The 25028-nt window shown below is 39.6% G+C and overlaps 1 protein-coding gene across 3 annotated transcripts in view; it reads right to left on the bottom strand.

The window, feature by feature from the left end:
• The window catches only part of GRID2 (glutamate ionotropic receptor delta type subunit 2), a 1458531-nt gene that overhangs the window by 526561 nt on the left and 906942 nt on the right, over positions 1 to 25028 (bottom strand). For all 3 annotated transcript variants that reach the window (XR_014225747.1, XR_014225748.1, XM_082268534.1), the window contains exon 7: positions 7891 to 8052. Coding sequence is in view for 1 of the 3 variants with exons in the window: in XM_082268534.1 (XP_082124660.1) it covers positions 7891 to 8052 (162 nt within the window). In the remaining 2 variants the exon portion in view is untranslated. The remainder of the gene's footprint in view (positions 1 to 7890; positions 8053 to 25028) is intronic.

The following is a 25028-nucleotide window of genomic DNA, read 5'->3' as shown; positions in this document are numbered from 1 at the left end:
CCATTTTAAGGCATTAATTGATTTCCACCCTAATTTCAGCTTTGTGGTCGCTTAAAGCTAAAAAAAAAAGCATACAGAAAATTGCTAGGGAATTTTCAATTTATTGTAATTATTATTTTTTTCCCAACCAAAATTGTCTTATGTGGGGCCAAGATTGTGCATGCACTGTTTAGTTATATGTTTAAAATAAAGGTATTTGAACTATTAGTGTTTTTCTTTTTTTATAAAACAGCAGCCCATAAAACAATTTCCTTTAGCATCAAAATATGATCTTACATGGTATACAACAAAAACTATACATTGGGCATTGTGAATATTATACAAAAAAGCAAAGACATGCCATAACCCATTGCAAACTTATCACTGAAAATGTGTTGGATGTTTTATTACAAAAGCAGGCTTAGTCAATTCACTACAAGGAAAAAGGGCCACATGCAAGATTTAGTATCCGTACCAAACCTAATATGTGTTCTTTTTGTACTGAGTTGACAAAAGACAGTTCTGATTGGTTTACATTTAGCATTTGCCCTGTTAATAATGAGGAAAACCAGATATTTTTCACTTTGAGGGATTTTTAAAAGCAGCAAAAGGTGATGTGTTAACATGTAAAAGTCAGACGCTTTAAAGTTGTTTTTATCTCACATATGGTTTCCTTTCTTCTACATGACACAACATTTTCTATAATTATTTCATTTAGGTTAAAATTAAAAGATATAATGATGATAAGTCAGCTATGTTTATATATAAACAGGTAATTAGTTGATTTGTAGCTGAAACATGTTTATCATTCTTGTCAGTTAACAGTATTTCAGCAGGAAAATGTAATATATAAAAGGAGCAATAATGAAGGAAGTTTGAAGTTAAACAGTATATTGGTTGGATACATAAAACATAAAAGAAAATAAAATGTATAGATGATATTAGGAAATACCTACCATGAAATAACAATAACTAATAGTCAACAAAGTACCTGTCGGTCTGCCCTGGATATAGCTAGCCTAGGGCAGCACTAGGACAGCAGCCCCTGCCGCTTGCATGCCCAGAGGAGAGGATCCACACTGGATCAGAGCTGCTGGCAGCTCTCCAGGCCTAGGACATGAGGTGGCTGGCATCTGGTATATTTAGCCAGGCAAGGCCACCGTTCACCTGTGGAAAATCTGATATGTACCTAGCACATGTTCTCAACCTGGGGGGTGCATCATAAACCTGGCGCTAGAACTCAACATTGGCCATACTGCAGAGGCTGCACAAATAGCAACATACCATTAATGAGAACCTGTGTGGTTATGAAGACAGACTCATGGGAGCTGTTTTTTGCAAAGCATCAATGGCTCATTTGAAATGCATCCAGCTTTTTGGTACCTTTACATGAGGTGACCATAATGAAGAGCTGTAACAAAGTGATGATTAGTAATACAATCTCTCTCATGTTCCAACTTCCACTGTAGCCTTATAGACCATGTACTAGAGGCAAAGCAGTAGCAGTAAGAGAATGACTTTCTGCTGTCTCAAGGTCAGTGGGTGTCTTTGCCTACTGTCTCTATGTGAGACAGCAGGAGGCAGATAAGGAATACAAGAAGAGTAGGGTTAGGGCTCTGGCGGTGAGTAGACCCTGGGACTTATATGTGGCTGGAGTAAAATTTTTGAGGACAATGTTGTCCTCAGTGACACTGAGGACCCTGAGGCCTCTGCTTCAGGCAATAGGGCAAGAGGGATAATGCTCAGATACCTGAGCAAAGACCCCAAGATTTAGGTAATTTAAATAGAATGAGCACTATTAGGTAGACAGCCTGTTTTATCCCTGACACAATGGTATATTGGCTTCATAGTGTGTTCCCTGGTGGTGGTAAGATCCCTTCTGATGGCTTAAAGAAGTATCAGAAATGATGGCATCAGTCTAAGGTCTCATTCATACTATATGTAGTTACCTGCATTTTCCTTCATGGAAAAATGCAAGTAACTGAAATGACACACAGCAACAATAGTTTTCTGTGTGTAATGTTAAGACCAGAACACAGTGTTTCACTGTTTTTGCAAGCTTTGCAATATTGTGTAACATGTTTTCATAATATTGCAGTGCTCTTTATGGTCCCACATGTCACTGCATAGGAAGCACAGCACACCATGCTGCTGTACAGTGGCATGAATGAAGTGTTACTTTGTATGCTTTAACAGAGTTAAACAAAAAAAAAATGGAACTATGTATTGAAATAAAATTTGAATCACACCACACCCTGCCACACAGCTCTGCAGCCCAAAATGCTGTGCAGGCTGCATTTTGGGTTGCAGAGTAGTGTGAGTAGGGCTCTAAGTTAAGCAATCCCTAAAAATCTCTGCTACTGATGCTATAGACTGAACTTTATATTGTCAGCTGCCAACCCACTAAAAAAAAAAAAAATTCTTACAGACAGTACATACTGGCAAGGAAATGGTATATTCAAGTAAATGGTCTTTTTTTTTCTTTGTAAAGGTCACTTTTTCTTTAGTACATCATATACTTGTGCCACTTCATGTGCAGGTTTAAGGCATCCCCTTAGGTGGAAGTGATTCAGCAGCTGTATAGCCACCAGAAAGCTTCCATAAACCCTCATTAGTGCGGCCCCTGAGCTCTTCTGTGCTACCTAAAGGCCTAGGACCTACATTATGGGTGCTTCCAGGGAGAGGGGAGGTAGACCCGCAAACACCTGTTCATTGATCTCTGTTAGTTAGAATGAACACGGGTGTGATATGCATTATGTCATTTCTGGACTCTACTTTCACTTTACCCTGTCAGGGAAGAAGCTAATGAAGCTTGATCTGCACTCCATTAGATTTAGTACAAGGCAGGTGAGACATCAGGGTTCTAATACACTATGACATTGGGGACTCTGACAGGAGCCAGCTGCCTATGCCCTTTGTTTGATAAAGCCTTGCCTATTAGCCTAACAAATAGAGATAATTGATTTTCAAAGTTTGCCTATCATTGACATTGATTTTTGGTTGTGTTTGCCAAACATGGCCTCAACAAGAAACCAGGCAGATTCACTCATTACTGCCTAAGCTAGCACGGCCTGTTTACTTGTTGGGAGCCACCATATACTGTAAGTCAGTGGTTCTTAACCTGGGTTCGATCGAACCCCAGGGGTTCGGTGAGTCAGTATCGCGGGTTCGGCGGAGGTCATTTCTGTACTAGTCTTTGAAAGACAACAGCAGAAGTCACACTGATTTGCAGTAAATATTCATGATTATGTTTTTGTTTTTGTGTGAAAATCATGTTTTAATGGTTTTGTTCTAAGTTCTTAATGGTTTTGTTCTATGTTCTTAATGGTTTTTTTCTTTAATGGTTTTGTTCATTTTGTGCACTTATGTATAAATATATACCTAAATATATACCTATGTTTTGAATTTGAAAAAATCATATTTTATTTTTCCAATTAAGAAGAGTTCGGGAGTATGCGCATATGAAACTGGTGGGGTTCAGTACCTCCAACAAGGTTAAGAACCACTGCTGTAAGTGATTAATCTAGATCATCTCATTTGTGCTAATAAAGAGAAAAATGGTGTCCCTTCTCTGATCCATTCAGACATTTGAGTACAGTAATTTGATAAATTTGAGCTCACATGTTGTTATTATTTGTTGTTAATATTTAAAATTACACCAAGAAAATGCCTGCAGAAAAATATTAAAATGGTTAAAAATCAGTACCTGCTGGCTGCTTCATAAGTTATATTACATAAGTAATATGATTGAAAAGAGCAGTTAAAAACTGTACTGTTTTATTTGTACTAGTAACATAATTCCATAATATGGAAAATGCATAATATTCTTTTGCTTCAAAGCAATCCTACAATATGTGAAGAAAGATCAGCGAGGTTCATTTACTAAACCTGGAAAAAATGCAAAATCTGGCGCCGCTGTGCATAGTAGCCAATCAGCTTCTAACTTGAGCTTGTTCAATTAGGCTTTGACAAAAAAAAAAACTGGAAGCTTGATTGGTTTCTATGCAGAGCTGCACCAGAGTTGGTACTTTCCAGTTTTAGTAAATCAACCCAGCTGTGGTATAGAGCAGAATTAGGCTACTGGGAAATATTTGAGACTTCATTCTGCCATTGATCAATAATCAGCTGTGAAAAATCTGTTGTTTTAGTAAATTTAATTTTATTCCCAAAACTATTTGCATTGGGATGTTGTTCAGAAGCTGTGGGGTGGTATAGTTGCCTGAACACTGGAGATTATTTTTCAACATGCTTGCCTCCAGAAATGGATTAGATTGGTTCAATACTATTAATTGAGAAACTAAAAAATCTATCAAAGTTCCCCCACAGCTGATCTTGTTTTTAATATTGATCTACCATGTCTTGTTTTTCTCTCTGTCTCCGTGAGGGCTCATATCAAAATGTATCCTCCGATGACTGATGGGGTAATGATCAATAAGGAGCAGGAAGCTTACAGAGAGCACAGATTTATGGCTTAAATTAGGTAGAAGCAAGGCAATCTTTATACTGCAGCTTCTCAGCTTTCTCTTCAGCAAGTAGAAAAGTGAGCAGCATAGTAGTGGCATCACCAAATCTCACTTCAAATATCACAAGGCAGAAGTGCCTCCCACTGCAGCTATACAGCTATAAAGCTATAAGCACAGGAGTGCCTAGGCATAGTAACATGTGAGAAAGTGTACTGATCATTTTCAGAAGGAATTTAAAGCAAAAGGTAACATTTTCAGGGTATTACTTAGGCATAATACCATTTTTAAATGCTTCCTATATAGTAAAACATCTTCACTTTTTGAGTTCAGGTCCAATTTAAAGTAAACAATATTTTGTTGCAATTTGCAAATTAAGCTGCCTTAGAAAGCGTCAAACGAAATCTAATTGGCTGCTTAAAATCTAAAGATATAATTAAATCCTAATTCCAAATTTAGTCAAAAGTCTTCATTTAATTTCAATGCCTTCTCCTGCAAAAGTTACCCACGGATATAATTATTATTTTATAAAAAAGGAACATTGCATTTAAAGACACAACTCTTATTTAGAAGTTATTAAATTGCAGGCCATTTATCTTGGTTTACAAATGGAACATAGCATATGCTTGGATGAACTGGCAAAGACAGAGATAAAGATGATCAGAAGAAAATGAAATGAAAATCCATTTGAAATCAAAAGGAGCCAAATGGTGTTCTGGTTGAACTGTTCCTGATCTTTTTTTTTTTTTAGCATTTGAATTTTAAGGAACACTTGTTCTTGGAAAAAAAGTAATTGTTAGAAAGTAATTAATGTACTCAAAGTGAAATTGGTAGGGAATTAGTTAAAACTTAAGAATGCAGCCAGTTAGGCAAGAAGGCTGATTTAATTAGGGGTTGTTAGAAGCTCTAATGAGGAGTTATGAAGCATAATTAACAAAGCTTAGCACTTTAAAAAAAAAAGCCCAAATTTAGTTAAAAATAAAAAAGCATAAGGAGCATTATTTGCTATCAATAATTTGTGTCCCTTGTGCTGCTGGCTTCTTATTTATTTGAAATCCTTCTTCTCAGATTCCCCTCTTACCCCCATTCCATAATCTGCTTGTGAAGTGAGGGTTAATAGAAACAAGGAATCTGTCATTTGTGCTCATTAGTGTTGGGTGAACAGTTTGAGCGCAGCAAAAGTTCAGCCCAAACATCGCCTGTTTGCCCGTTCAACAAACACCCAAATTTGCATGGCGCTCGGCAGGATGTTTGCCCATGGAGTGCCCCACAATGCCATGCGCACTGCACAGTGCATTCTAGGGCCCTGATTGGCTGAAGCAATGCACCTGACTGCTGGCTTTGTGTAATTAGGGCACAAGAGCCCTTTCAGAGCCCTGATTGGACAAAGTCATGATGACTTTGCCCAATCATGGCTCAGTGCTCATAGTCCCACCCCACACTGGAACCTTTTGCAGTGTGTTGTTGGAGAAAGATAGAGCATGGCTCAGTGATAGCTAGTTAGTGTTACTGTGAAAAGTGTAGAGTGTCAGTGTAGTGTGATTATAGAGTAGTGTGAGTATAGTGTAGTGTGATGTGAGTATAGTGTAGTGTGATATAATTATAGAGTAGTGTGAGTATAGTGTAGTGTGGTGTGAGTATAGTGTAGTGTGATGTGATTATAGTGTAGTGTGAGTATAATGTAGTGCAGTGTTTAACAGCATTACATTACATTTAGTGCTGTATACACACTTTTTTTCAGTTGCTGCGTCTTTGGGTCTGGTATGGATTTTAAGGGGAACCCCACGACAAAATTTAAGACAAAACAGCGGGTCCTATAGATATTAATATGGGTGTGGGGGGGGGGAGTTTTTTAATTCTAGTGCTCATCAAGAGTACCAATTATGTTCTTTCTTCCAACCTACTCCATTTATAGAAGATGTACTATAGCTTTTATGAATGAAAGAGGATCTCTGCATGGAGCAGATAGACTTTTCAATCATCTGCCTGCCCTCCATTCAAAATTGTTTTTCATTCATAGACGCTATTATACAACCTCTGTGCATGGAGGACAGAGGTGTAAAAGGCAGGCATAATGGACACTTTTAATAAGTGCAAATCACAGGTCCCTCAGCTATATTTAACCTGGGTACAGTGGAAAATTGTGGCAGGGGAGGTAGGTGGGGTATCAGAGGAGTAAGAGCACAAGGGGCATTTTTTACCATTCTGCTTTTTTTTATTTTTTTACTAAACTTAGACTTTTTAACAGAAGGAGTCTAACTCTCAACAGACACAGGTGCAATATTCATAACTCCATTCCTACTCCTGATTAAGTGAAAATATTTGCTATACCACTTCCTGTTACCCTGATGCAAAAACCTACATATGTAGGCTGAGTCAAATAGACACTCCTACTCATTAAAATTGGGTGAGTCATGTCAGATTTTCACAGCAGATAAATAGAGTTTCCCATTACCTACATTAAATGAGCCTGATGATGTAAGGGTAATTTGATCTTAGTGGCCCCTGCCTTTGAATCCAGGCCAATACAGTGCAAAACAGCAGGCTAAATAAGGCCGGCCAGTCACAGTTCGAATCTTGGCAGGTTTAGCAGGAACCGGCCGAGAGTTGAACCAATAATGGGCAGGCTGAATGTACCAAGTTGACATATCGATTCGCTACTATAGCAGCTAGCGAAAATCACTGTCTTCTCCTGCCCACCTCCCTCTGGGAGAAGACAATTGCTCAAATCTATTCAACTTCATCTGTGTTAATGGGGGAATCATGTGAATTTCTTTCCTGCAACCTATGCTTTTTCTACTCCTTTAGCAAATCAAAAACACAACATTTGCTTTTGAAAAAGTGTAATGAGCATGTATTCCTATGGTATTGGAGTGGACACTGCTTTTTAAACAACCGGCATGATAACCACACCAAAGTGTGGACATGTCTTACAACCATTTAAACTCAAACTAGACTTCAGATAGCAGTCAGTTGACGATATTGGGCAGGAATCATCTACTTTCTATTCCCATTAACTATATTTATAGGCATTATCTATATTTTGTAAGTACACACATTTTATTTAATTGCATTCATTGCATTTAATTGCATTACCAAGCTAGATTGAGCACAAATAACGATTGGTGTTATTTGATGCCTTTATTTGTTCTTCAAAAATAAACAAAGCTGACTGCAGTATTCATATATGCTATAACAGCTTTTTTTTGTAACAAAAGAACAGTGCTAATGAAACATTTCTTGACCAGAAGATGAAACTTCTTACTCAACAGTAAAACTTCACTGAAGAATGATAATTTGGCAAATTTGTCATCTAAACTAATCTTATGGACCTTCTGACAGGCTACGCTTTTAGTAAGACTAATACGCATTTAAAATTAGGCACCTCGGCCAGCATCATTTTTTTCTTTCATTTGAAAATAATGAAGATGAAAGATGGAGAAAATGGTACCTTCTTGACAGTTTCTAACATAGATCGACCTCCTTGCCAAGGTTTTGAGTTCTTCTTGATGCAGGTAAGGCTGGCCATGCTGTGCCACTTTCGATCTTCAAGCTTCTTGTGAAAGGCATTAGCTAGTAAGAGCACTGTGTCATAGATATACAGGTTGGTGATCTGTAAAGGATTAGATATTGATCATTAGATTCATTTTTTGAGGAAGCCTGACAGAGCTAAGTTAAAATCACAACATAGTAGCTACAGCTCTTTATGAGCTTATTCTGCTGCAAGTAAACTTCTTGCCTGATTGAACAAACAATCTATTTTCTTTCTAAATTAGGCCTATCAAGTTATGTCATTTATGATAGAGGGTTCCCTCCTGTAGTGTGATAACAGCTTTATTTTCTTCCAACCTTTTAAACTATTATATAAGAACAGGTGTCACATATAGAATCAAAACAAATATCATGCTTGCTTTGACTCACGCTATTACCTGCTTTAAATCAGTAAACTTATACAGCAGAACTCTTATCTAGTCATTTCTTATAGTGCACATATATCCTAAATCTATTTTCAGTATATTTGACACCATACCTCACTGTATAATGTTTTCCAAAGGAAATTGAATCTATTGCAAAGTTTCTTACTTGGAAGGTCCTGACAGTAACAGCATTCCCTGCTGCATGCTGATAATGCTAAGTCGCTGCCTTGCAACTTGCAGCAGTATTGTCAGCCTGCTAGCCAACTAAAGGAGAGACAAGGGCTTAGATAAGAAACTTTGTACCTGATTCACAAAAAAACTATTTGCTTAAAGTAGAACTTTTTTCTCTCAATCGACATTGCCAATTTAAATCTGTATGCTATTAGCATTAGTAAATAAATAGGAAGGTCTAATATATTTATTTGTTTAAACTTTTCTATATCTTCATATACTTCCTGGTTTTAATGCCTAGGCAAATGATGCCATGCATCCCAGTCTTCAGGAGGGGGGAGCGGGTTTTCTTAGCTAAGCACATTCTCCTGTCTGTATGCCTGAGCTAAGGGCAGATAGATTCCAGCAAGTAAATGTTACATGAATCATTTGCCCTTACTCAAAATGACCACAGCCAGAAATGCTAGGGTGTGTTTTTAAAAAGTGATTTCTCATCAAAATCAAGTATGGAGACATAGATGGATGGATGAGTTTTCTCTGATGATTAAAAATTAGTTAAATAACATTTTTGGTTTGCGGTGCTCAGATAGAGTATATTTTCACTTTAAATCTGAATTCCGGGTATAAAAAATTTGCATAGTTACATTGGTCCAGCTTGGACCGATTTAGGTATGCATGTGTCATACCTGACCAATCCCTAGGGAAGCTGGAAATCACTGTAGTAGACACTGCTACTGCAGTGCTTACTAGTAGAGTAAAATGAGTCCCAATTCTGTATAGAAAACTGATCAGCTTCTAACCTCAGCTTTTTCAATTAAGCTTTGGCAATAAAACCTGGAAAGCTGTTTGGTTTCTCTGTAGAATTGTGAAAAGTTTTGCCCACTCTAGCTTTAGTAAATGAACCTCAAAGTATTCTGTGATTAGACAAAGTGGAGAGGAGGGGTGGTGATGTCAACAGCTTCAACTTGTCCAACGAGAGCATGCTTTGCATTCATTGTGAAAATACAAAGTTTTCTCTGAATGACACCTGTGCTGAGCAATTGCATTGAAAGAATGTGTTGGAATACATTGTTCATGTATTTTTGTGAAACAACTACATATATATTCTTTAGCCAGTAGATGGAAATGTTTATAAGTTTTTAGCTGCCTCTATGACTATACTCTATGCCTTCTTCCTGAAAAAAGTTCCTGTTTCCTGTCTGCAGTTAAACAGCAAAGACCATGTGGACCGTGCACTGTCTGTTCTGTAGGGCCTTATACGGAATTTCTAATAGAATGCAATTTTTTTTGAATGGTGCCCATGCTGAGTGAGCTACCACCTGTGTTCAGTAAGCAGAAATTCAGCTGCTCAGCATGGGACACTGAAGCTTTTGGAGATCATTGTAGTAAAGATGCCTACTACAGTGATTTCCAGCTTCCGCAGGGATCTTCCAGTTTTGACACATACATTCCTATATTGGTCCAAACTGGATCAATAAAGCTGTGCAAAAATATGCAGACCTGCAATTCAGCTTTAGGAAAACTATATACAGGGATACATACTGTTACAAAAAGAACTTAGGTTTACATACAATTAAATATATTTGTAAACAGAATAACATGAAGTAATTTGATGTCTAAATTAATGTTACAAATAATGTAATAATGAATTCACCCTGGATTCAATTATGTAAGGAGGTTAATTTTAATGCTACCCCAGTTGGGAGGGTTAGAGGTAACATGCTTTCAGGTGTTTCTTGGCGAGCTTTCTTGTGTCCAACCCCCTGGTTCTGTGCTATATAAAAAAGGACATATGTTCGATCTAGTGGAGTGTAAAAATTTAGACATGATGCCATTGCCAGAGTTTATCAGCCCAGTCTGCTGACGAGTTTGGAGTACCTGTTGATTAAGAGCCCTCTACGGTGTAAGGAACCGCTGGGATCTGCAGTTCGTCCTAAAGATATCAGCTCCATAAATCTGCCATTATGGACTTTTTTCTGTGCAGGTATATTGGGGCAGTTACCAAGAGTGAGTTAGGGCTTAGGTTAGGAAGAACTGTGTTACTGTCATCTATAATGCTCAAGTTTCTTAAGTTAAAAGTGTTGAACCATTGTCTTTACCTATACAAATAATCTACAGCTCGGGTCAGTTAAACACACTGGAATATGAAAACAGCAGTACAACAGTTAATGCGTTACAGGAAACAAAAAAAGGTTTCCAATGGTAACAAAAGTTTCTCTAGCTGCTTGCTAAGTGTACACTTAGCAGGGGGATAGCCTCTTGCAGGATGAGTTGTTATAGGCACTCTATCTGTGAGCGGCCCATCTCCAATAGCAACAGGAGCAGATCCACATAGCAGAGGTCCTCAGCATGTACACAGGTACGAAAGATGAAGAGTTAAGGAAGTGTACACAGGGGGTCCATGCTAGGTGCACGGAGAGACCACATTCCATTACTGAGAGCAAGGTAGTGGAGATGAGCTGGACAGGTGGGGAGGGTATTGGCTCTGCGTATCCCTCCCAAATGCAACAGTTGCCATGGTGGTGTATAAAAATATCAAGAGAATTAACTAGAGTTCAGTTATCTGTTCAAGTAAAGGTACCCTATGTATACAGCAGTGACCCTGTTCAAGGTGCCTAGCATAGTCCAGAAGAACCCACTCCAGAGTAGGCTTCCAATGTGGAGGGGAACATGGAGGAGGTACCAACCTCTTCCTACCCCTACAAGTGGACCAATACTTTGCATTTTTAGTGGGAATTTTCCTTTTTATTTCTCGAAAGTCTCCAAAAGCTAACATGTTCTATGTAAGAAAATGTATAACTGTTGTTTGAGAATTTCACTACAACAGAAATGGTTCTGTATTGCAACGATAACTAAAAATGTTCAGTCAACATTATTTGCTAAAAATATGCCAACTTCTTTGCCATTAAGGGAAAAGTTATGTTGTGCCATTTTACCAAGTTTTTGCAAGTGCACATTTTTACAAATCAATGATGATACATATTTTACAAAGAAAAATGTACTTGTATATATACATGTAGGTTGGCATGCTAGAGGTTTCAAGATCGCATGTACAGCCATATCTTGTTTTGTATGATGGGTTTTTCAAAGCCTGGAAAACTGCTGGTTAAAATTTGATTTTATGTTTAACATCGCTCCATTTCTTCCAGTTTTTATAAATCAGCTCAGTTAAAATTAAACCCTTTAGATGGTCATTTGTAAGAAGATATATCTGAATGATATTCATCTGACTTTTTTGCTTTATCTATGTGAATGAAAGTACCTCGTCACCTTTACTATTTCAATGACATTTATAAGAATATGACTTTTTTTGTGAAGGATCTGTCCAACAGATTTATCATTTTTACTGCTTTAAACAGGAAAGAGCTAGCCTATTTATTGTGCTGTAAGAAAAAGTGGGTTCATTAAACCTTTCATTGTTTAAGAGATAGACTATTAATTATGAACTGTTCTGCTCTACATCTCTCTTTATTTGCTGTACATCTGGGAATAATTGACCCTTTCATTTTGTTATGCAAGCTTTCTCGAACATGAACACATTGACAAAGTAAGGAATAATTCTGCTGACTAGCACTCTAGAGTGATCTTGTATATTAACTGACTATTTTTCTTACTTTTCTTATTTACTTTTATAATTTAAAAAAAAGTGCCCATGGGTAAATACTAATAAGATGATAAGAAATGCATATAAACGCTAATGGCAAATAAATGTATATAGTCTACTTGTAATCATTTAGATATATAGATAAAGTAAAACAAAACATTAGTATGAACAAATAAAAGTCCCAGCTTTACACCAAAAACTTTGAGTACCTTTGAGTACCTTTAAACCACTTGGCCTATGGAAGGTTTCACCTTCTTCATGACCAGGGCATTTTTTTTGCTATTCAGTACTGTACTATTTTAACTGGCAATTACTTAATTATGCAACACTGTATGCAAATTAATTTTATTTATTTTTCACACAAATGTGCTATATAAACAAAATAAGATTAAAAATTTTGAAAAAACGCTATATTTTCTACTTTCTGTTATAAAACATTTAGCGCCAACAGTTTGCGCAGCGCTTTACAATATGAGGGAAGACAATACAGTTACAATGCAATTCAATACAGGAGGAATTGGAGGGCCCTGCTTGTTAGAGCTTACAATCTAGAAGGGAGGGTCAAGTGAAACAAAAGGCAATAACTGTGGGGGAGGAGCTGATGGAGAAAATGGAAGTACAGTTGTTAGGTGTGGGTAGAATAGGCTTCTCTGAAGAGGAGGGTTTTCAGGGATCGTCTAAAAGCTAATAGAGAAGGGGATAATCGGACAGATGGGGGTAAGGAGTTCCATAGGATTGGAGAGGCTCTGGAAAATCCTGGAGGCGAGTATGGGAGGAGGTGACGAGGGAGCTAGAGAGCAGGAGGTTTTGAGAGGAAGGAAGAAAGCGATTAGGTTGGTATTTTGAGACTAGATTAGTGATGTAGCTGGGGGCTAAACTGTGGATGGCTTTGTAAGAAGTTTTTAGAATTTTAAATTTAATTCATTGGGTGAGCAGAAGCCAGTGGAGGGATTGACAGAGAGGAGTAGCGGACACTAAGTGATTGGTAAGGTGGATGAGTAGCATTCATAATGAATTGAAGGGGGGATAGCCTATGTAGAGATAAGCCATATAAGGGAATTGCAATAGTCGAGGCGTGAAATGACCAGAGAGTGAACTAGGAGCTTTGTTGTCACTGGTTAGAAAGGGGCGTATTTACATATCCAATAAAATCAAATTTCCGTACAAATTTAGACCAAAATGTATTCTGCTATATGCCTTTGGTAAAATTACTTTCAATATTTGAAAAATGATCAACCCTTGTGTACTGACAGCCTAATTTCTTGAAGCCTTAAAAAGACAGGACAGTACAAATACCCACCAAATGACCAATTTTTGTAAAGTAGATAGTCTAAGGTGTTTAGATTTCAACCCTTAGATTAAGTCTTAGAAACTGATACACTGTCAGACAGAGAATGTTCAATTAGCCTTGGCTTTCATAGTTTTGTATCTCCTTTCCTGTTTTACTGCAGTTGTACAGTGTGATAAAATATGACTTCACAGTTCAGTAAGTACCAGAGTACCTGCTCATCAATAATCTAACAGATCCTGTTACATGCAATAACCTGACAGATCTGAACAGGCAAATGGAAGGAACGTTTCAGGAACATTCACTGAACAGTTAAAAAAAAAAGTTTAAACATTGTGAATGTTCCTCAAATTGAGGTCAATGGGAGATGAATCCTGCTAATAAACCTCGTCCATGTTCAAAGTGATATTAAATGCAGATTTTTTTCTTTCAAATAACAAACATGTCACACTTACCTGCTCTGTGCAGTTTTTTCTCGGATCCCCTGCAGGTCCTCCTGGTTCCTCCCTCCTGCTGAGTGCCCCAAGGTTACCAGTTTGCTATAGTGGCACCCAAGCAGGCTCACTCCCAAGCCACTGCTCTGTGTCCATTCACACATGGAGTGTGGCTCAGCCCCACCACCTGTCTGTCCTCATTGACTCACTTGCTGTGATTGACAGTAGTGGGAGCCACTGGCTCCTGCTGCTGTCTCAGCCAATGAAGAGGAAGAGACCGAGGAGTGCCACTGCTCTCATGTACATCCCTTGATTGAGATAGGCATCAGGTAAGTATAAGAGGCGACTGGGGGGGCTGCTGCACACAGAAGGTTTTATTACCTTCATGCAAAAAATGCATGAATGTAAAATACCTCGTGCCTTTACAACCACTTTAAGGCTAATAGGAAAGAGACTGCCAAACAAAACCCTTCAATGTGCACCTTGCTCTTAAAGTGAGTTATAAATTGGGGCAGTTGCCATTTTTGTTTAGCTTTCTGGATATGGCTTGAGGACACAAAAGATGCCTTCAGCTGCCATTGTTCTTTTCTGGACCACACTATACAAAGGGGTGCTGATGACACAGTGCAGCTTTTGTGTATATTTGCAAATGTTGTACAACTGAAACCTCTGTTTTCGATGCAATTTTTTAGACAGTGCATTTTTTTTTTTTTGCAGGAAAACTGGTAAGTGTACTTGGTCATACATTTTGTTTTGCTGTTTGAAAAGCCTTTCAATGTTCATCTTGCACTAAAAGCAAATTATAAATTGGGATAGTTGCCATTTTTGTTTAGGTCAAGCAAAGAGCAAGTGGAGCTGGGTACTGATAGGGGGAACATACACAATGCTATTTTTTCTAAATACTTTTCACCAGGGAGAAGCTTTTTTAAAAACCCTAAAGACCCTTTCACATGGGCTGACAAATCAGGTCCGCCTGTCAGTTTTTCAGGAGGACCTGATTGGACCCTCCAGTCTCCCATATGGAGCAGCCGATGTCCGTTGCCATCTGCCGCTGTCCTATACATTCCTGCATGCAAAATCCAGATGGATGGTGGTCCTATTTCCCATTCATCTGGCAGATCAGATTGGATAGGATTGGATGAAAATGGACGGCAGTCCATTTCCATATGATTTTCTCATAGAGGAGAGCGGGACTGTGTCTGTGTCTGTGTCTGCTCTGCACAGCGGAGCGGGCAGGACCTGTCATCTGCCTGCTCAGCAGAGATCAGCAGAGCAATCCCTAGCTGAGCAAGGGGAATCTGTTCCACGGAGGCGCCCATGTAAAAGGGGCCTTAAGGCCAAACCAAAAAATGCACAATTCTTTCAAACGTTAAGGAAAGAAAAAAATGTCATATAAATTGCCAGTAATTGACAGTCCCAGGCTGCTTCATTTGGTTTAAACAACAACATTAACACCTTCAAAATCTATGTTGGACCCTTATCCAAGTGAGGGGTCTAATATGGGTCATGAGGGGCACCCCACGTGAAAAAAAATTGAAATATAAATACAACAATAATGGTTGATCCCCCCAAAAAAATAAAAAAAGCATACCAGACCACCCAAAAATTGGTCAACTATCTCAGTCAGCATTCCTGGCCCCACTGTTTGTATTCAGCAAAATGAACATAAGATGTGTTATATGTTTCTAGCACACAAGTGGCCACTAGTCTCCTAGCAATTACTGCCCAGTGCAAGAATCATGTATTAGTGGAACTAGTATTTTGTCACTAATAAATTTCTTCCTGCACAGCTAAAGGTTCATTGTGGTGGGTAGGTAAATAAGCAAATTATTTTGTCTAAAGGGGGCTTCAGGATTCGAAAAATCCCCTATTTACAGCCCTCCACAACCACTGGACCAGGGTTGTGGCGAAGATGCCCTTGTCCCCCTCAACATAGGGGCTGGTGCTTTGCCAGGGGGCTTCCCCCTAACAAGTTACCCCCCCCCAAGTTGAGGACATGTGGACTGGCATGCTTTAGGAGGGAAGCCCTCGCTCACACCTCCACATACTCTGATAAAGGCCTGCTATTTTTTGGGTGGATGTAACATTATTTCTTGTTTTTTTTTTTTTTTGCTATGGTTTTTCCCTTTAAAATCATACCAAAACAAAATATATTGCTTTTTTTTCCCTGTGGGGTCCCCCTTGACATCCATACCAGACCTTCATCGTGGATAAAGGTCTGGTATATATTTATAGAGGGGGAAACCCCATGGCATTTTTATTTTTGTGTGTGGGATCCCTTCATTTTTATCACAACCTCTTCTAGGATAAAGGCCTAGTATAAATAAAGGAAATCACCAGTCACTTTATTTACAAACAGATATAAGACTGGGAGTAGTCATTTATGGACAATTTAAATATAATTTTTTTGTATATGTCAGTTTTCCTGTAGTGGGTTGCATATATCATACAGATGTGCCAATCCACCTGCAGAACATTCCCTAGGCATTTCATTATAAGGAATTTTGCATTATTATTGTTCCCCTTAAGCATTATAAAATTGCTACTCTCAATCAAAAAATAATTTTTTTAAATATTTTATTGCTTTGGCACATGTTCTAGAACCTAATGCCATTTGTTTAATACTCTCTTGCCTTTTACACTAGAAAATGACCTTTAAAGTTTTTTCTTTACATTTTTATCTCTTTGAATTCAATGGAGTTCAGATTTAGCACCCAAACTTCCTTAATGTTTGCCAAAAGGAAAAAAATGTTTCAAATAAAACCCAAGAATATTAAGCTCATTTCTATTTATAACCTATAGGCTAATGTATCATTTCCTAAAACATAAGATGCCCATCATACAGTATATGTAGCAAGTGCCGCGTGATCTCCTAGCTGCCACGGAAGACTTAGGATGTCTGCTGTCAGTGACAGAGCAGCTGCTTCCTGTATAGTTCTGACTCTGTCATAGGCAGAGTGATATAAAATGCACTCCGCCTGTGACAGGAGCCATACAGGAAGCATCGGCTCTGCTGTCTACTGCAGCCGCTGCTTCCTCCAGCAGTACCCGCATGACCAGCATTACCAGCCAGCAGTGCCAGCAGTACCAACCAGCATTACCCACCAGCATTACCCACCAGCAGTAACCACCAGCATTACCCACCAGCATTACCCACCAGCAGTAACCCTCAGCATTACCCACCAGCAGTAACCACCATCATTACCCACCAGCAGTAACCACCTGCATTACCCACCAGCATTACCCGCCAGCAGTAACCACCAGCATTACCCACCAGCAGTAACCGCCAGAAGTACCCACCAGCAGTAACCGCCAGCATTACCCACCAGCACTACCTGCCAGCAGTACCCACCAGCAGTGCCCACCAACACTACCCACCAGCAGTACCCACCAGCAGTGCCCACCAACACTACCCACCAGCAGTACCCACCAGCAGTGCCCACCAACACTACCCGCCAGCATTACCCACCAGCATCATCCACCAGCAGTAACCGCCAGCAGTAATCGCCAGCAGTAACTTCCAGCATTACCCACCAGCAGTAATCACCAGCAGTACCCGCCAGCACTACCTGCCAGCAGTAACCGCCAGCACTACCCACCGGCAGGACCCACCAGCAGTAACTACCAGCTTTACCCGCCAGCAGTATATATATATATATATTGTGAGGGATTAGCTCGGTGGTAGGCGTGGATGACCCCTTTTGGGGGTGCGTTTTCACAGAGAGATAGCCCAAAAGTGCTTGCAAACAACAGGTTTATTCTTCAAACAAGTGCATGCAGCAAAACATCCAAAATAAAATAAAACAAAATAAATCCTTGCCTCTGTGGGCGGCTACCTTCTCACAACTGGAACCTACCTAAGAAGTCTTTCCAACCTACTGTTGGGCCGACACTGCTGATCCTACAGCAGACACTCAAATGTCCATTTGTTTGCTTTTCACACAGCACAAACATTGTCCATTGAACATGTCCCTTTGTTTTCTTTCACACAGCACATGTCCATTTATAACAGGATCCTTTACTCTTCACACTCTTCACATGGAACACTTTGTCTTCTCACCTTTGAGACGTCTTCACTCGTGGTTACCCTCCTTAGCTTCACATCGCTGTAGGGGGTCTTCTCCCATGCTCACCAGCTTGTCGGGAGGCACACATCCGACTGTCCCCCTCTCCCAGCCTACACGGCGACAGGCGGCAGCAGTCCTTCTCCCATGCCCACCAGCTTCGGGAGGTACACGTATGTCTGTCCTCCTCTCCCAGCCTACACGGCGACAGGAGGCAGCAGTCAATAGATTTTCTCTGGACAAATTATAGAGGCCTTGATCTCCTCATTCTGAACAGCTGAAGGCCTTTCAACTTCCTGCTGGCTAGCTCTGTAGCCAACACCCTAAATTAATTAATGGACTTTCTAAGTCAGCTGGAAATGTATCTCCTTCCTGTGACTACATTCCCAGATTTAGCTGACTTCCTGTTACATACCCCCCCCTCTTGTTTCAACCCTAGGGTTGGGACACAGATTTCCAGGCACGCATGTGTCAAGCACTGCTGACTCACTGATAAGCCTCCTATTATCCTCAAGCTTCCGGATGAAACTGTTTTGTCATCTTCATTGACGGATTTCTCATAAATGCCACACAGTTTGTCTCTCATCTCATATACACATTCTTCAACTGCATTTTTGGCATCATTTTGCTCCTTCTCGTTTCTGTCATCTTCATTGACAGCTTTCTCATAAATGTCAGACAGCTTGTCCCTCATAACCGTCTGTCCAATCCACCATGGAGGACCGTGATCCATAGGCAACTCAATTGGGCTAGTCTTAATGTCTTCAACATTCTTAAGACGCCTCTCTCTGCAATCCATAAATGTTTTCCACAAAACTTTGAGAACCTTTGCTTCACTAAGCTTTGTTCCAAGTAGGGACTCTTGACATCCCTCTGTGACTTGAGTTGCCTCTCCATACATCTGTACACAATCATTGACTTTTTGTTGTAAAAGGGAATGATCTTCCTTCTTGAGCTTTGCTTGCTCTAAGATGCTGTGCAGAGGATTTTCCAATTGAGACAACAGGCTGTCACACATTTCTTCAAAGTGACCCCTGTTCCTTTTCCCAGAGATATCAATATCATTCACCAAACATTTCATATTCATAGGCAAATCTGAAGCATTTGCACTCATCAACTTCTTAAACTTTTCGCCCTCCTGAGCGAGTCGCAGTAAAGGCCTACTATTTGATTTGATATTCAGTTTATATTTCTTGCCAAACTCTTCACAGAAGAAGCCAACCAGAACATCATCAACTTTCCTTCCACCAACATAGGGGTCAAAGGCAACAACACAGTTGAACCCAGCGATCTGGGTGGTATCCATTATAGACCTCCTCTCTGCATCAGTGAAGAAGCATGGAACTGCAACACATTCTTTTACAGGTTTCTTCAATGCACTTTCTGCTGAACTATTTGACCGCTCAAGGTCACCTAGTTCTTTTTCTCTATCTGAATTCCACATGGAATGCATCTCAAGATCACGATCAAACTTCTGCCACCCGTCTTTTACCAGTTTCATTTTAGAAATATTCTCTGAAAGGCACTTGAAATTCATTTGCTTCACGTTTTCACCAACAGCCTTAGTTTTCTCCACTAGGTTTTCAGCCTGAACTGAGAAATCATCACATTTCTGAGGCTCACTCAGGACAGACCCCACAACACTGATCCTTTTAAAAACTGCATCAGGCACACTATCCCCTCTTTGGGACAGATCCTCTGTTGCCTGGAATTCCTCTTCCAGTTCCTGCAACGGAATCTTCATCTCTTCTAGTTGCTGTTCTAAGGCTCGTTTAGACTTTTCTAGCTCCTGAACGCTTTTCACAACATCATCCTTGGAGCTGACCAATTCTTCCATTTCTGTACGCAGCTGTTTGTTAACACTTTCTAGTTCAGCCTTACACTCTAGAACTTCCTCCAAAGAGCGAGCCAAGAACAGGGCTTTGCTCTCGTTATCACGCGCCTCCGTTTTTGCACGGTCGCGTTCTTCTGCATATTTTGCAGACACAGTCTTCTCTTCACCAAGCATCTGATCAAACTTCTTTTTCACATCTTCAACACACTGTAATGAAGCAACGCTTTCTTCCATGCGTTTTTTCATATCCGCTATCTGAGCTTGCAATGTTGCGACTTGCTCTGATAGGTTTTTCTTTGCTTCCGCCTCCTCTTTTAATTGTTCCAGGAAGCCATTTTTCTCATCTTCCATTTGTTTGAGCTTTGTGCTAAAACTCAGCCTTTGACACCTCTCTTCCTGTAAGAGTTCCTGCGTGTCTTGCAGCTGCGATTCCAAGATAGAAAAATCTTCCGCAATTTCTCTAGATTTGCTGTCTGCTTGAGAAAGCTGATTTGTAACATTGTCCAACTCAACCTGCAGTCGGTTTGCCTTCTCTGACAGCTTAGCACACAATCGGTCACCTTCTGACACCTTGACTTGCGATTCCAGAAGCTGTGCCTCTACTTTTTCCCTCTTATGTTCACAATCTTCTTTTCCCTGCATAAGAGCTTTCACCTCATTGGCTAGCTTCTGGGAATGAGACCGTAATTCTGCCACACAGGCTTCTTTCTCCTTTAACTGCTGCTGGAAACGTTGGGCTTCACCTTTCCAACTTTCACAGTCTGCACGTAATTCATCTACCACATTGCTCAAAGTAGTGAGCTCATACACAGTACTCAGTAATTTAGCCTCTCTTTCACTTTTCTCTTTGTCGCTGAGAGACAATGTCGCTTTCAGAGCAACATTCTGTTCCTGCGACTCCTGCAGGTCTATTTTTGTAACTTCCAAACACTGAAGACTTTTTTCCAGCTGATTACGCAACTCCAACATTTCACACATACTTTGCTTCTGCAAAGTCTGAATTTCACTTTCCTTTTCCATGAGGATGGTATCTTTCTCCATTATAGTCTCTCTGCGTTTTTGCAACTCGACCAAAAGAAGAGCAGTGGATTCTTCCCACTGTAACACATGAGACTTGAGTAGTTCATTCATTTCCTGCAAGTTTCTATGCTCCATTTTAAGCAATTCCAAGGCTTGTTCCTTTTCTTCCATTTTCCGTTGCAAGGCATCCAACTCAGCCCTGCACACATACTCGGTTTCCTCCAAACCGATGGCCTCCATTGGCTGCTGGCGTCTCTGTTTCCAGCCTGCCATGCTCTCTTGATGAGCCTTTTGTTGAGCTGCAAAGCTCTGCTGAAAATCCGCATTTGCCTGCTGTTGAGCTGCATTTGATATAATCAGATGTTTCAACATCTCCTCCATTTTGAGTTTACTTTTCATCTGAGCACACTGCGTCTCCATAGCGGTTTCATCAGTGTTGCTAGGGACAACAACCTTCCTCTTTAGTAGACTCTCTTTAGGCATGGATGGGGCTGGTTCAGACGGTAACATCCCCTCCATCCATAGAATCCGGTCTCTCATTTCATCTATCTTTGCATTTTTCAGGCGTTTGGATCGCCCCATCTTCAATAACTCCACAAACAAATTTTTCACAGTCCAGCAAAAAATTTTCAGACCACTGTCTCTTTAACACATGTAGTTCTCTCTCTTGCAAGATCTCTTTTCCTGCGCACACAGTTTGTGCAGTCACTTGCACCAGACACAACAAAGTTCATCAGATAATTTTGAGACCGCTGTCTCTTTAAAACACTTTTTATTTTTTTCTGTCAGGATCTTCTCTCCTGCACACATAGATTGTGCAATCTCATGCACCAGACAAAGTTCATCAAACATTTGCACTTCCTTGCAGGGATCTTCGCTTATGCCCACTGCATACCTCCACCATATGTGAGGGATTAGCTCGGTGGTAGGCGTGGATGACCCCTTTTGGGGGTGCGTTTTCACAGAGAGATAGCCCAAAAGTGCTTGCAAACAACAGGTTTATTCTTCAAACAAGTGCATGCAGCAAAACATCCAAAATAAAATAAAACAAAATAAATCCTTGCCTCTGTGGGCGGCTACCTTCTCACAACTGGAACCTACCTAAGAAGTCTTTCCAACCTACTGTTGGGCCGACACTGCTGATCCTACAGCAGACACTCAAATGTCCATTTGTTTGCTTTTCACACAGCACAAACATTGTCCATTGAACATGTCCCTTTGTTTTCTTTCACACAGCACATGTCCATTTATAACAGGATCCTTTACTCTTCACACTCTTCACATGGAACACTTTGTCTTCTCACCTTTGAGACGTCTTCACTCGTGGTTACCCTCCTTAGCTTCACATCGCTGTAGGGGGTCTTCTCCCATGCTCACCAGCTTGTCGGGAGGCACACATCCGACTGTCCCCCTCTCCCAGCCTACACGGCGACAGGCGGCAGCAGTCCTTCTCCCATGCCCACCAGCTTCGGGAGGTACACGTATGTCTGTCCTCCTCTCCCAGCCTACACGGCGACAGGAGGCAGCAGTCAATAGATTTTCTCTGGACAAATTATAGAGGCCTTGATCTCCTCATTCTGAACAGCTGAAGGCCTTTCAACTTCCTGCTGGCTAGCTCTGTAGCCAACACCCTAAATTAATTAATGGACTTTCTAAGTCAGCTGGAAATGTATCTCCTTCCTGTGACTACATTCCCAGATTTAGCTGACTTCCTGTTACAATATATATATATATATATATATATATATATATATATATATATATATATATATATATATATAATGCCGAGTGCTCCTTTTAGGCGATTGTGTATTAAAGGTCTTATTTGTTTGTCAGACTGGTAACACTAGTTTTTACTTACTTCAAACATTTTTAGACATGACAGCTGTTATTTAGGACTTCATTGAAGTTAAACTGTAGTGATTAAATTGCAGTTACAGCATTTTAGTTTAAAGTTTGAAGTTATGCCTCATGCTGCTAATAGCACTGTATTATTCTGTTAACTTTCAATATACTTTTGTTAGCCAAGAGTTATATTAAATACTGTACATCTAGCAGCTTTTAACATGTTTTAAATACAGCATGGCAAAAAGAAGAAGAGCATATGTGATTAGATAACTAATTATATTATTTGACTTGTCTAGTTAATAAGGATTACACAGATTGTGAAGTCTGCCACTTTATAATTAAAGGAGTCTCAGAATGTGGTTTAAAAAGTTGATATTATGTGTTGTGTGCAGTCAGAGATGCAGCTAGATGTAACTGAATAAAAAAAACAAAAAAAAAACATCCCAACTCATTACTGCTCTAAACCAGCATTTTCACTTAGAACATATGTTTGCAAAAGCCCAACTCACCATGCCTAAGTTCCTCGAGAGTTGGGGGCCATGGATGAGTAATCCAAATAGCTCCCCGTTTGTATAAAAAATCAAACTATTCTTGACTCTCTAATCGGAATAAGAAAAAGCAGAGGCGTATTGCCCATTTCCCAGCTAGGTCAGCTATGTAATTGGTAGGGGTGAGATTTATTGCCCACACCACCTTTATAACGTGTACTGTGCACTCCTTTTATTATGAGCCACATATTAACGATGTTTACCTTGCAGATGTAACATGTATCTCCAGAACTCAATGTAATTGTTTTTATATTTATAATCTACTGCACCAGATATATTCCTTCTATTTCTTTGTACTTATGGAACAGATATTTCTATATTCGTACCTTTTTGCATGTATTTTTGCATTATCTTTAATAAAAAATTCAAGTTAAAAAAAAAAAAAAAAAACATAGTGGGGTGTGTTTTCTCATCTGATTAAAAGGGTCATAAACACAAATAAAGGAAACCTTTGTAGAAAATATTTTAAAACATAATTTATAAAAACATTTGTATAGGTTGCTGGATTTGTGCTGACCTTTATATGCTAAAATATAGAAATTTAATTTACAAAAGAGAACATTTTCTACTGCTTCCTGTTGTGCTGATGCCCTCAGAAGATGAAGCCAACGGTGGTAAAATAGATCCCAGGATTGGATGTATTTGTTCCCACAGAGCCTTCTGCAGACTGGCAGCCCTTACGTCAAGTGCCATTTTTATCCACTATCCTGTGAGTTGCCATTTGTCTTTTAGAGATTTCTTTAGCCTCTGAATAGCAGCAGATAGTGTTGTAACTCAAAGACTTAACCCCTTATGGACCCTATGAACTCCTTACCCTTATATAACTGCCATTTATTCACTTGTGCAACATTGTCTGCTTTTTTCTTATTGAATATTTTACCTTTTCTTTCTTTTAAATTTAACAATTACCATTTATTACAATAGTGTGTTGAGGGTCGATATGGGTTGTTTTGGTACCTCAGGCCAGTGGTTTGGGACTTTATGGGCTAGTATAGAGTCGGGTTTGATTAAAATAGGTTTTATTCAAAAAAGAGTATTTGAAGAGGTAACAATACATATATAGAAATATAATCACATCAAGTGAGGGTTAGAGACCCAATTGAGATGACCCTCCTCTAAACGGACTCTTTTTTCTGTCCTAATAGAATATTAGGATCAAGACGGAGGACCATCTCACTATTGGTACTTTCGAATACTATATTAGTTGTAAGTACCTCAATCTGCAAATTTTTACACCATCCTTACAAACGAAAACATATACACATTAATCCACCTACAATTTATACTCCAGAGACCAGTGCCCAACTTTAATTTCTGTGTGGACAAACAGGGACCAAGGATAAAGTCTTCCATGGCAGCAACCCTCCCCCTCAAAGTATGTATTTTATTGGCTACCAGGAAAGGAAACTTTCCATAGGCAGCGCAATACTCTAATTATGTACTATATACTTACAGATACGGTGATAAAAAATTCCTTGAAAAAGGCGCAAGCCGAAACACGTAGGAACAAAGGATATCTCCCCCTACAGACTCCACGCCATGCAAGCGTGAAGATAATAGGGGGGAATACCAATTGTCACCCATCACACATGTCACCATCTATTTTTCTTACTTTTCACCAATCACCATGGGTCTCTAACCCTCACTTGATGTGATTATATTTCTATATATGTATTGTTACCTCTTCAAATACTCTTTTTTGAATAAAACCTATTGAATCAAACCCGACTCTATACTAGCCCATAAAGTCCCAAACCACTGGCCTGAGGTACCAAAACAACCCATATCAATCTTTCAGGGATGAAGGCTAAAACTTACTAACAGGGTCTTGGGAACCAAATCCACTAGCAGTGTGTTGAGG

The sequence above is a fragment of the Pelophylax lessonae genome (assembly GCF_965119305.1).
Source record: "Pelophylax lessonae genome assembly, chromosome: 1".
Lineage (NCBI taxonomy): Eukaryota > Metazoa > Chordata > Amphibia > Anura > Ranidae > Pelophylax > Pelophylax lessonae.
The sequence above is the reverse complement of the archived record's forward strand: the minus strand, read 5'-3'. Positions and strand labels throughout refer to the sequence as shown.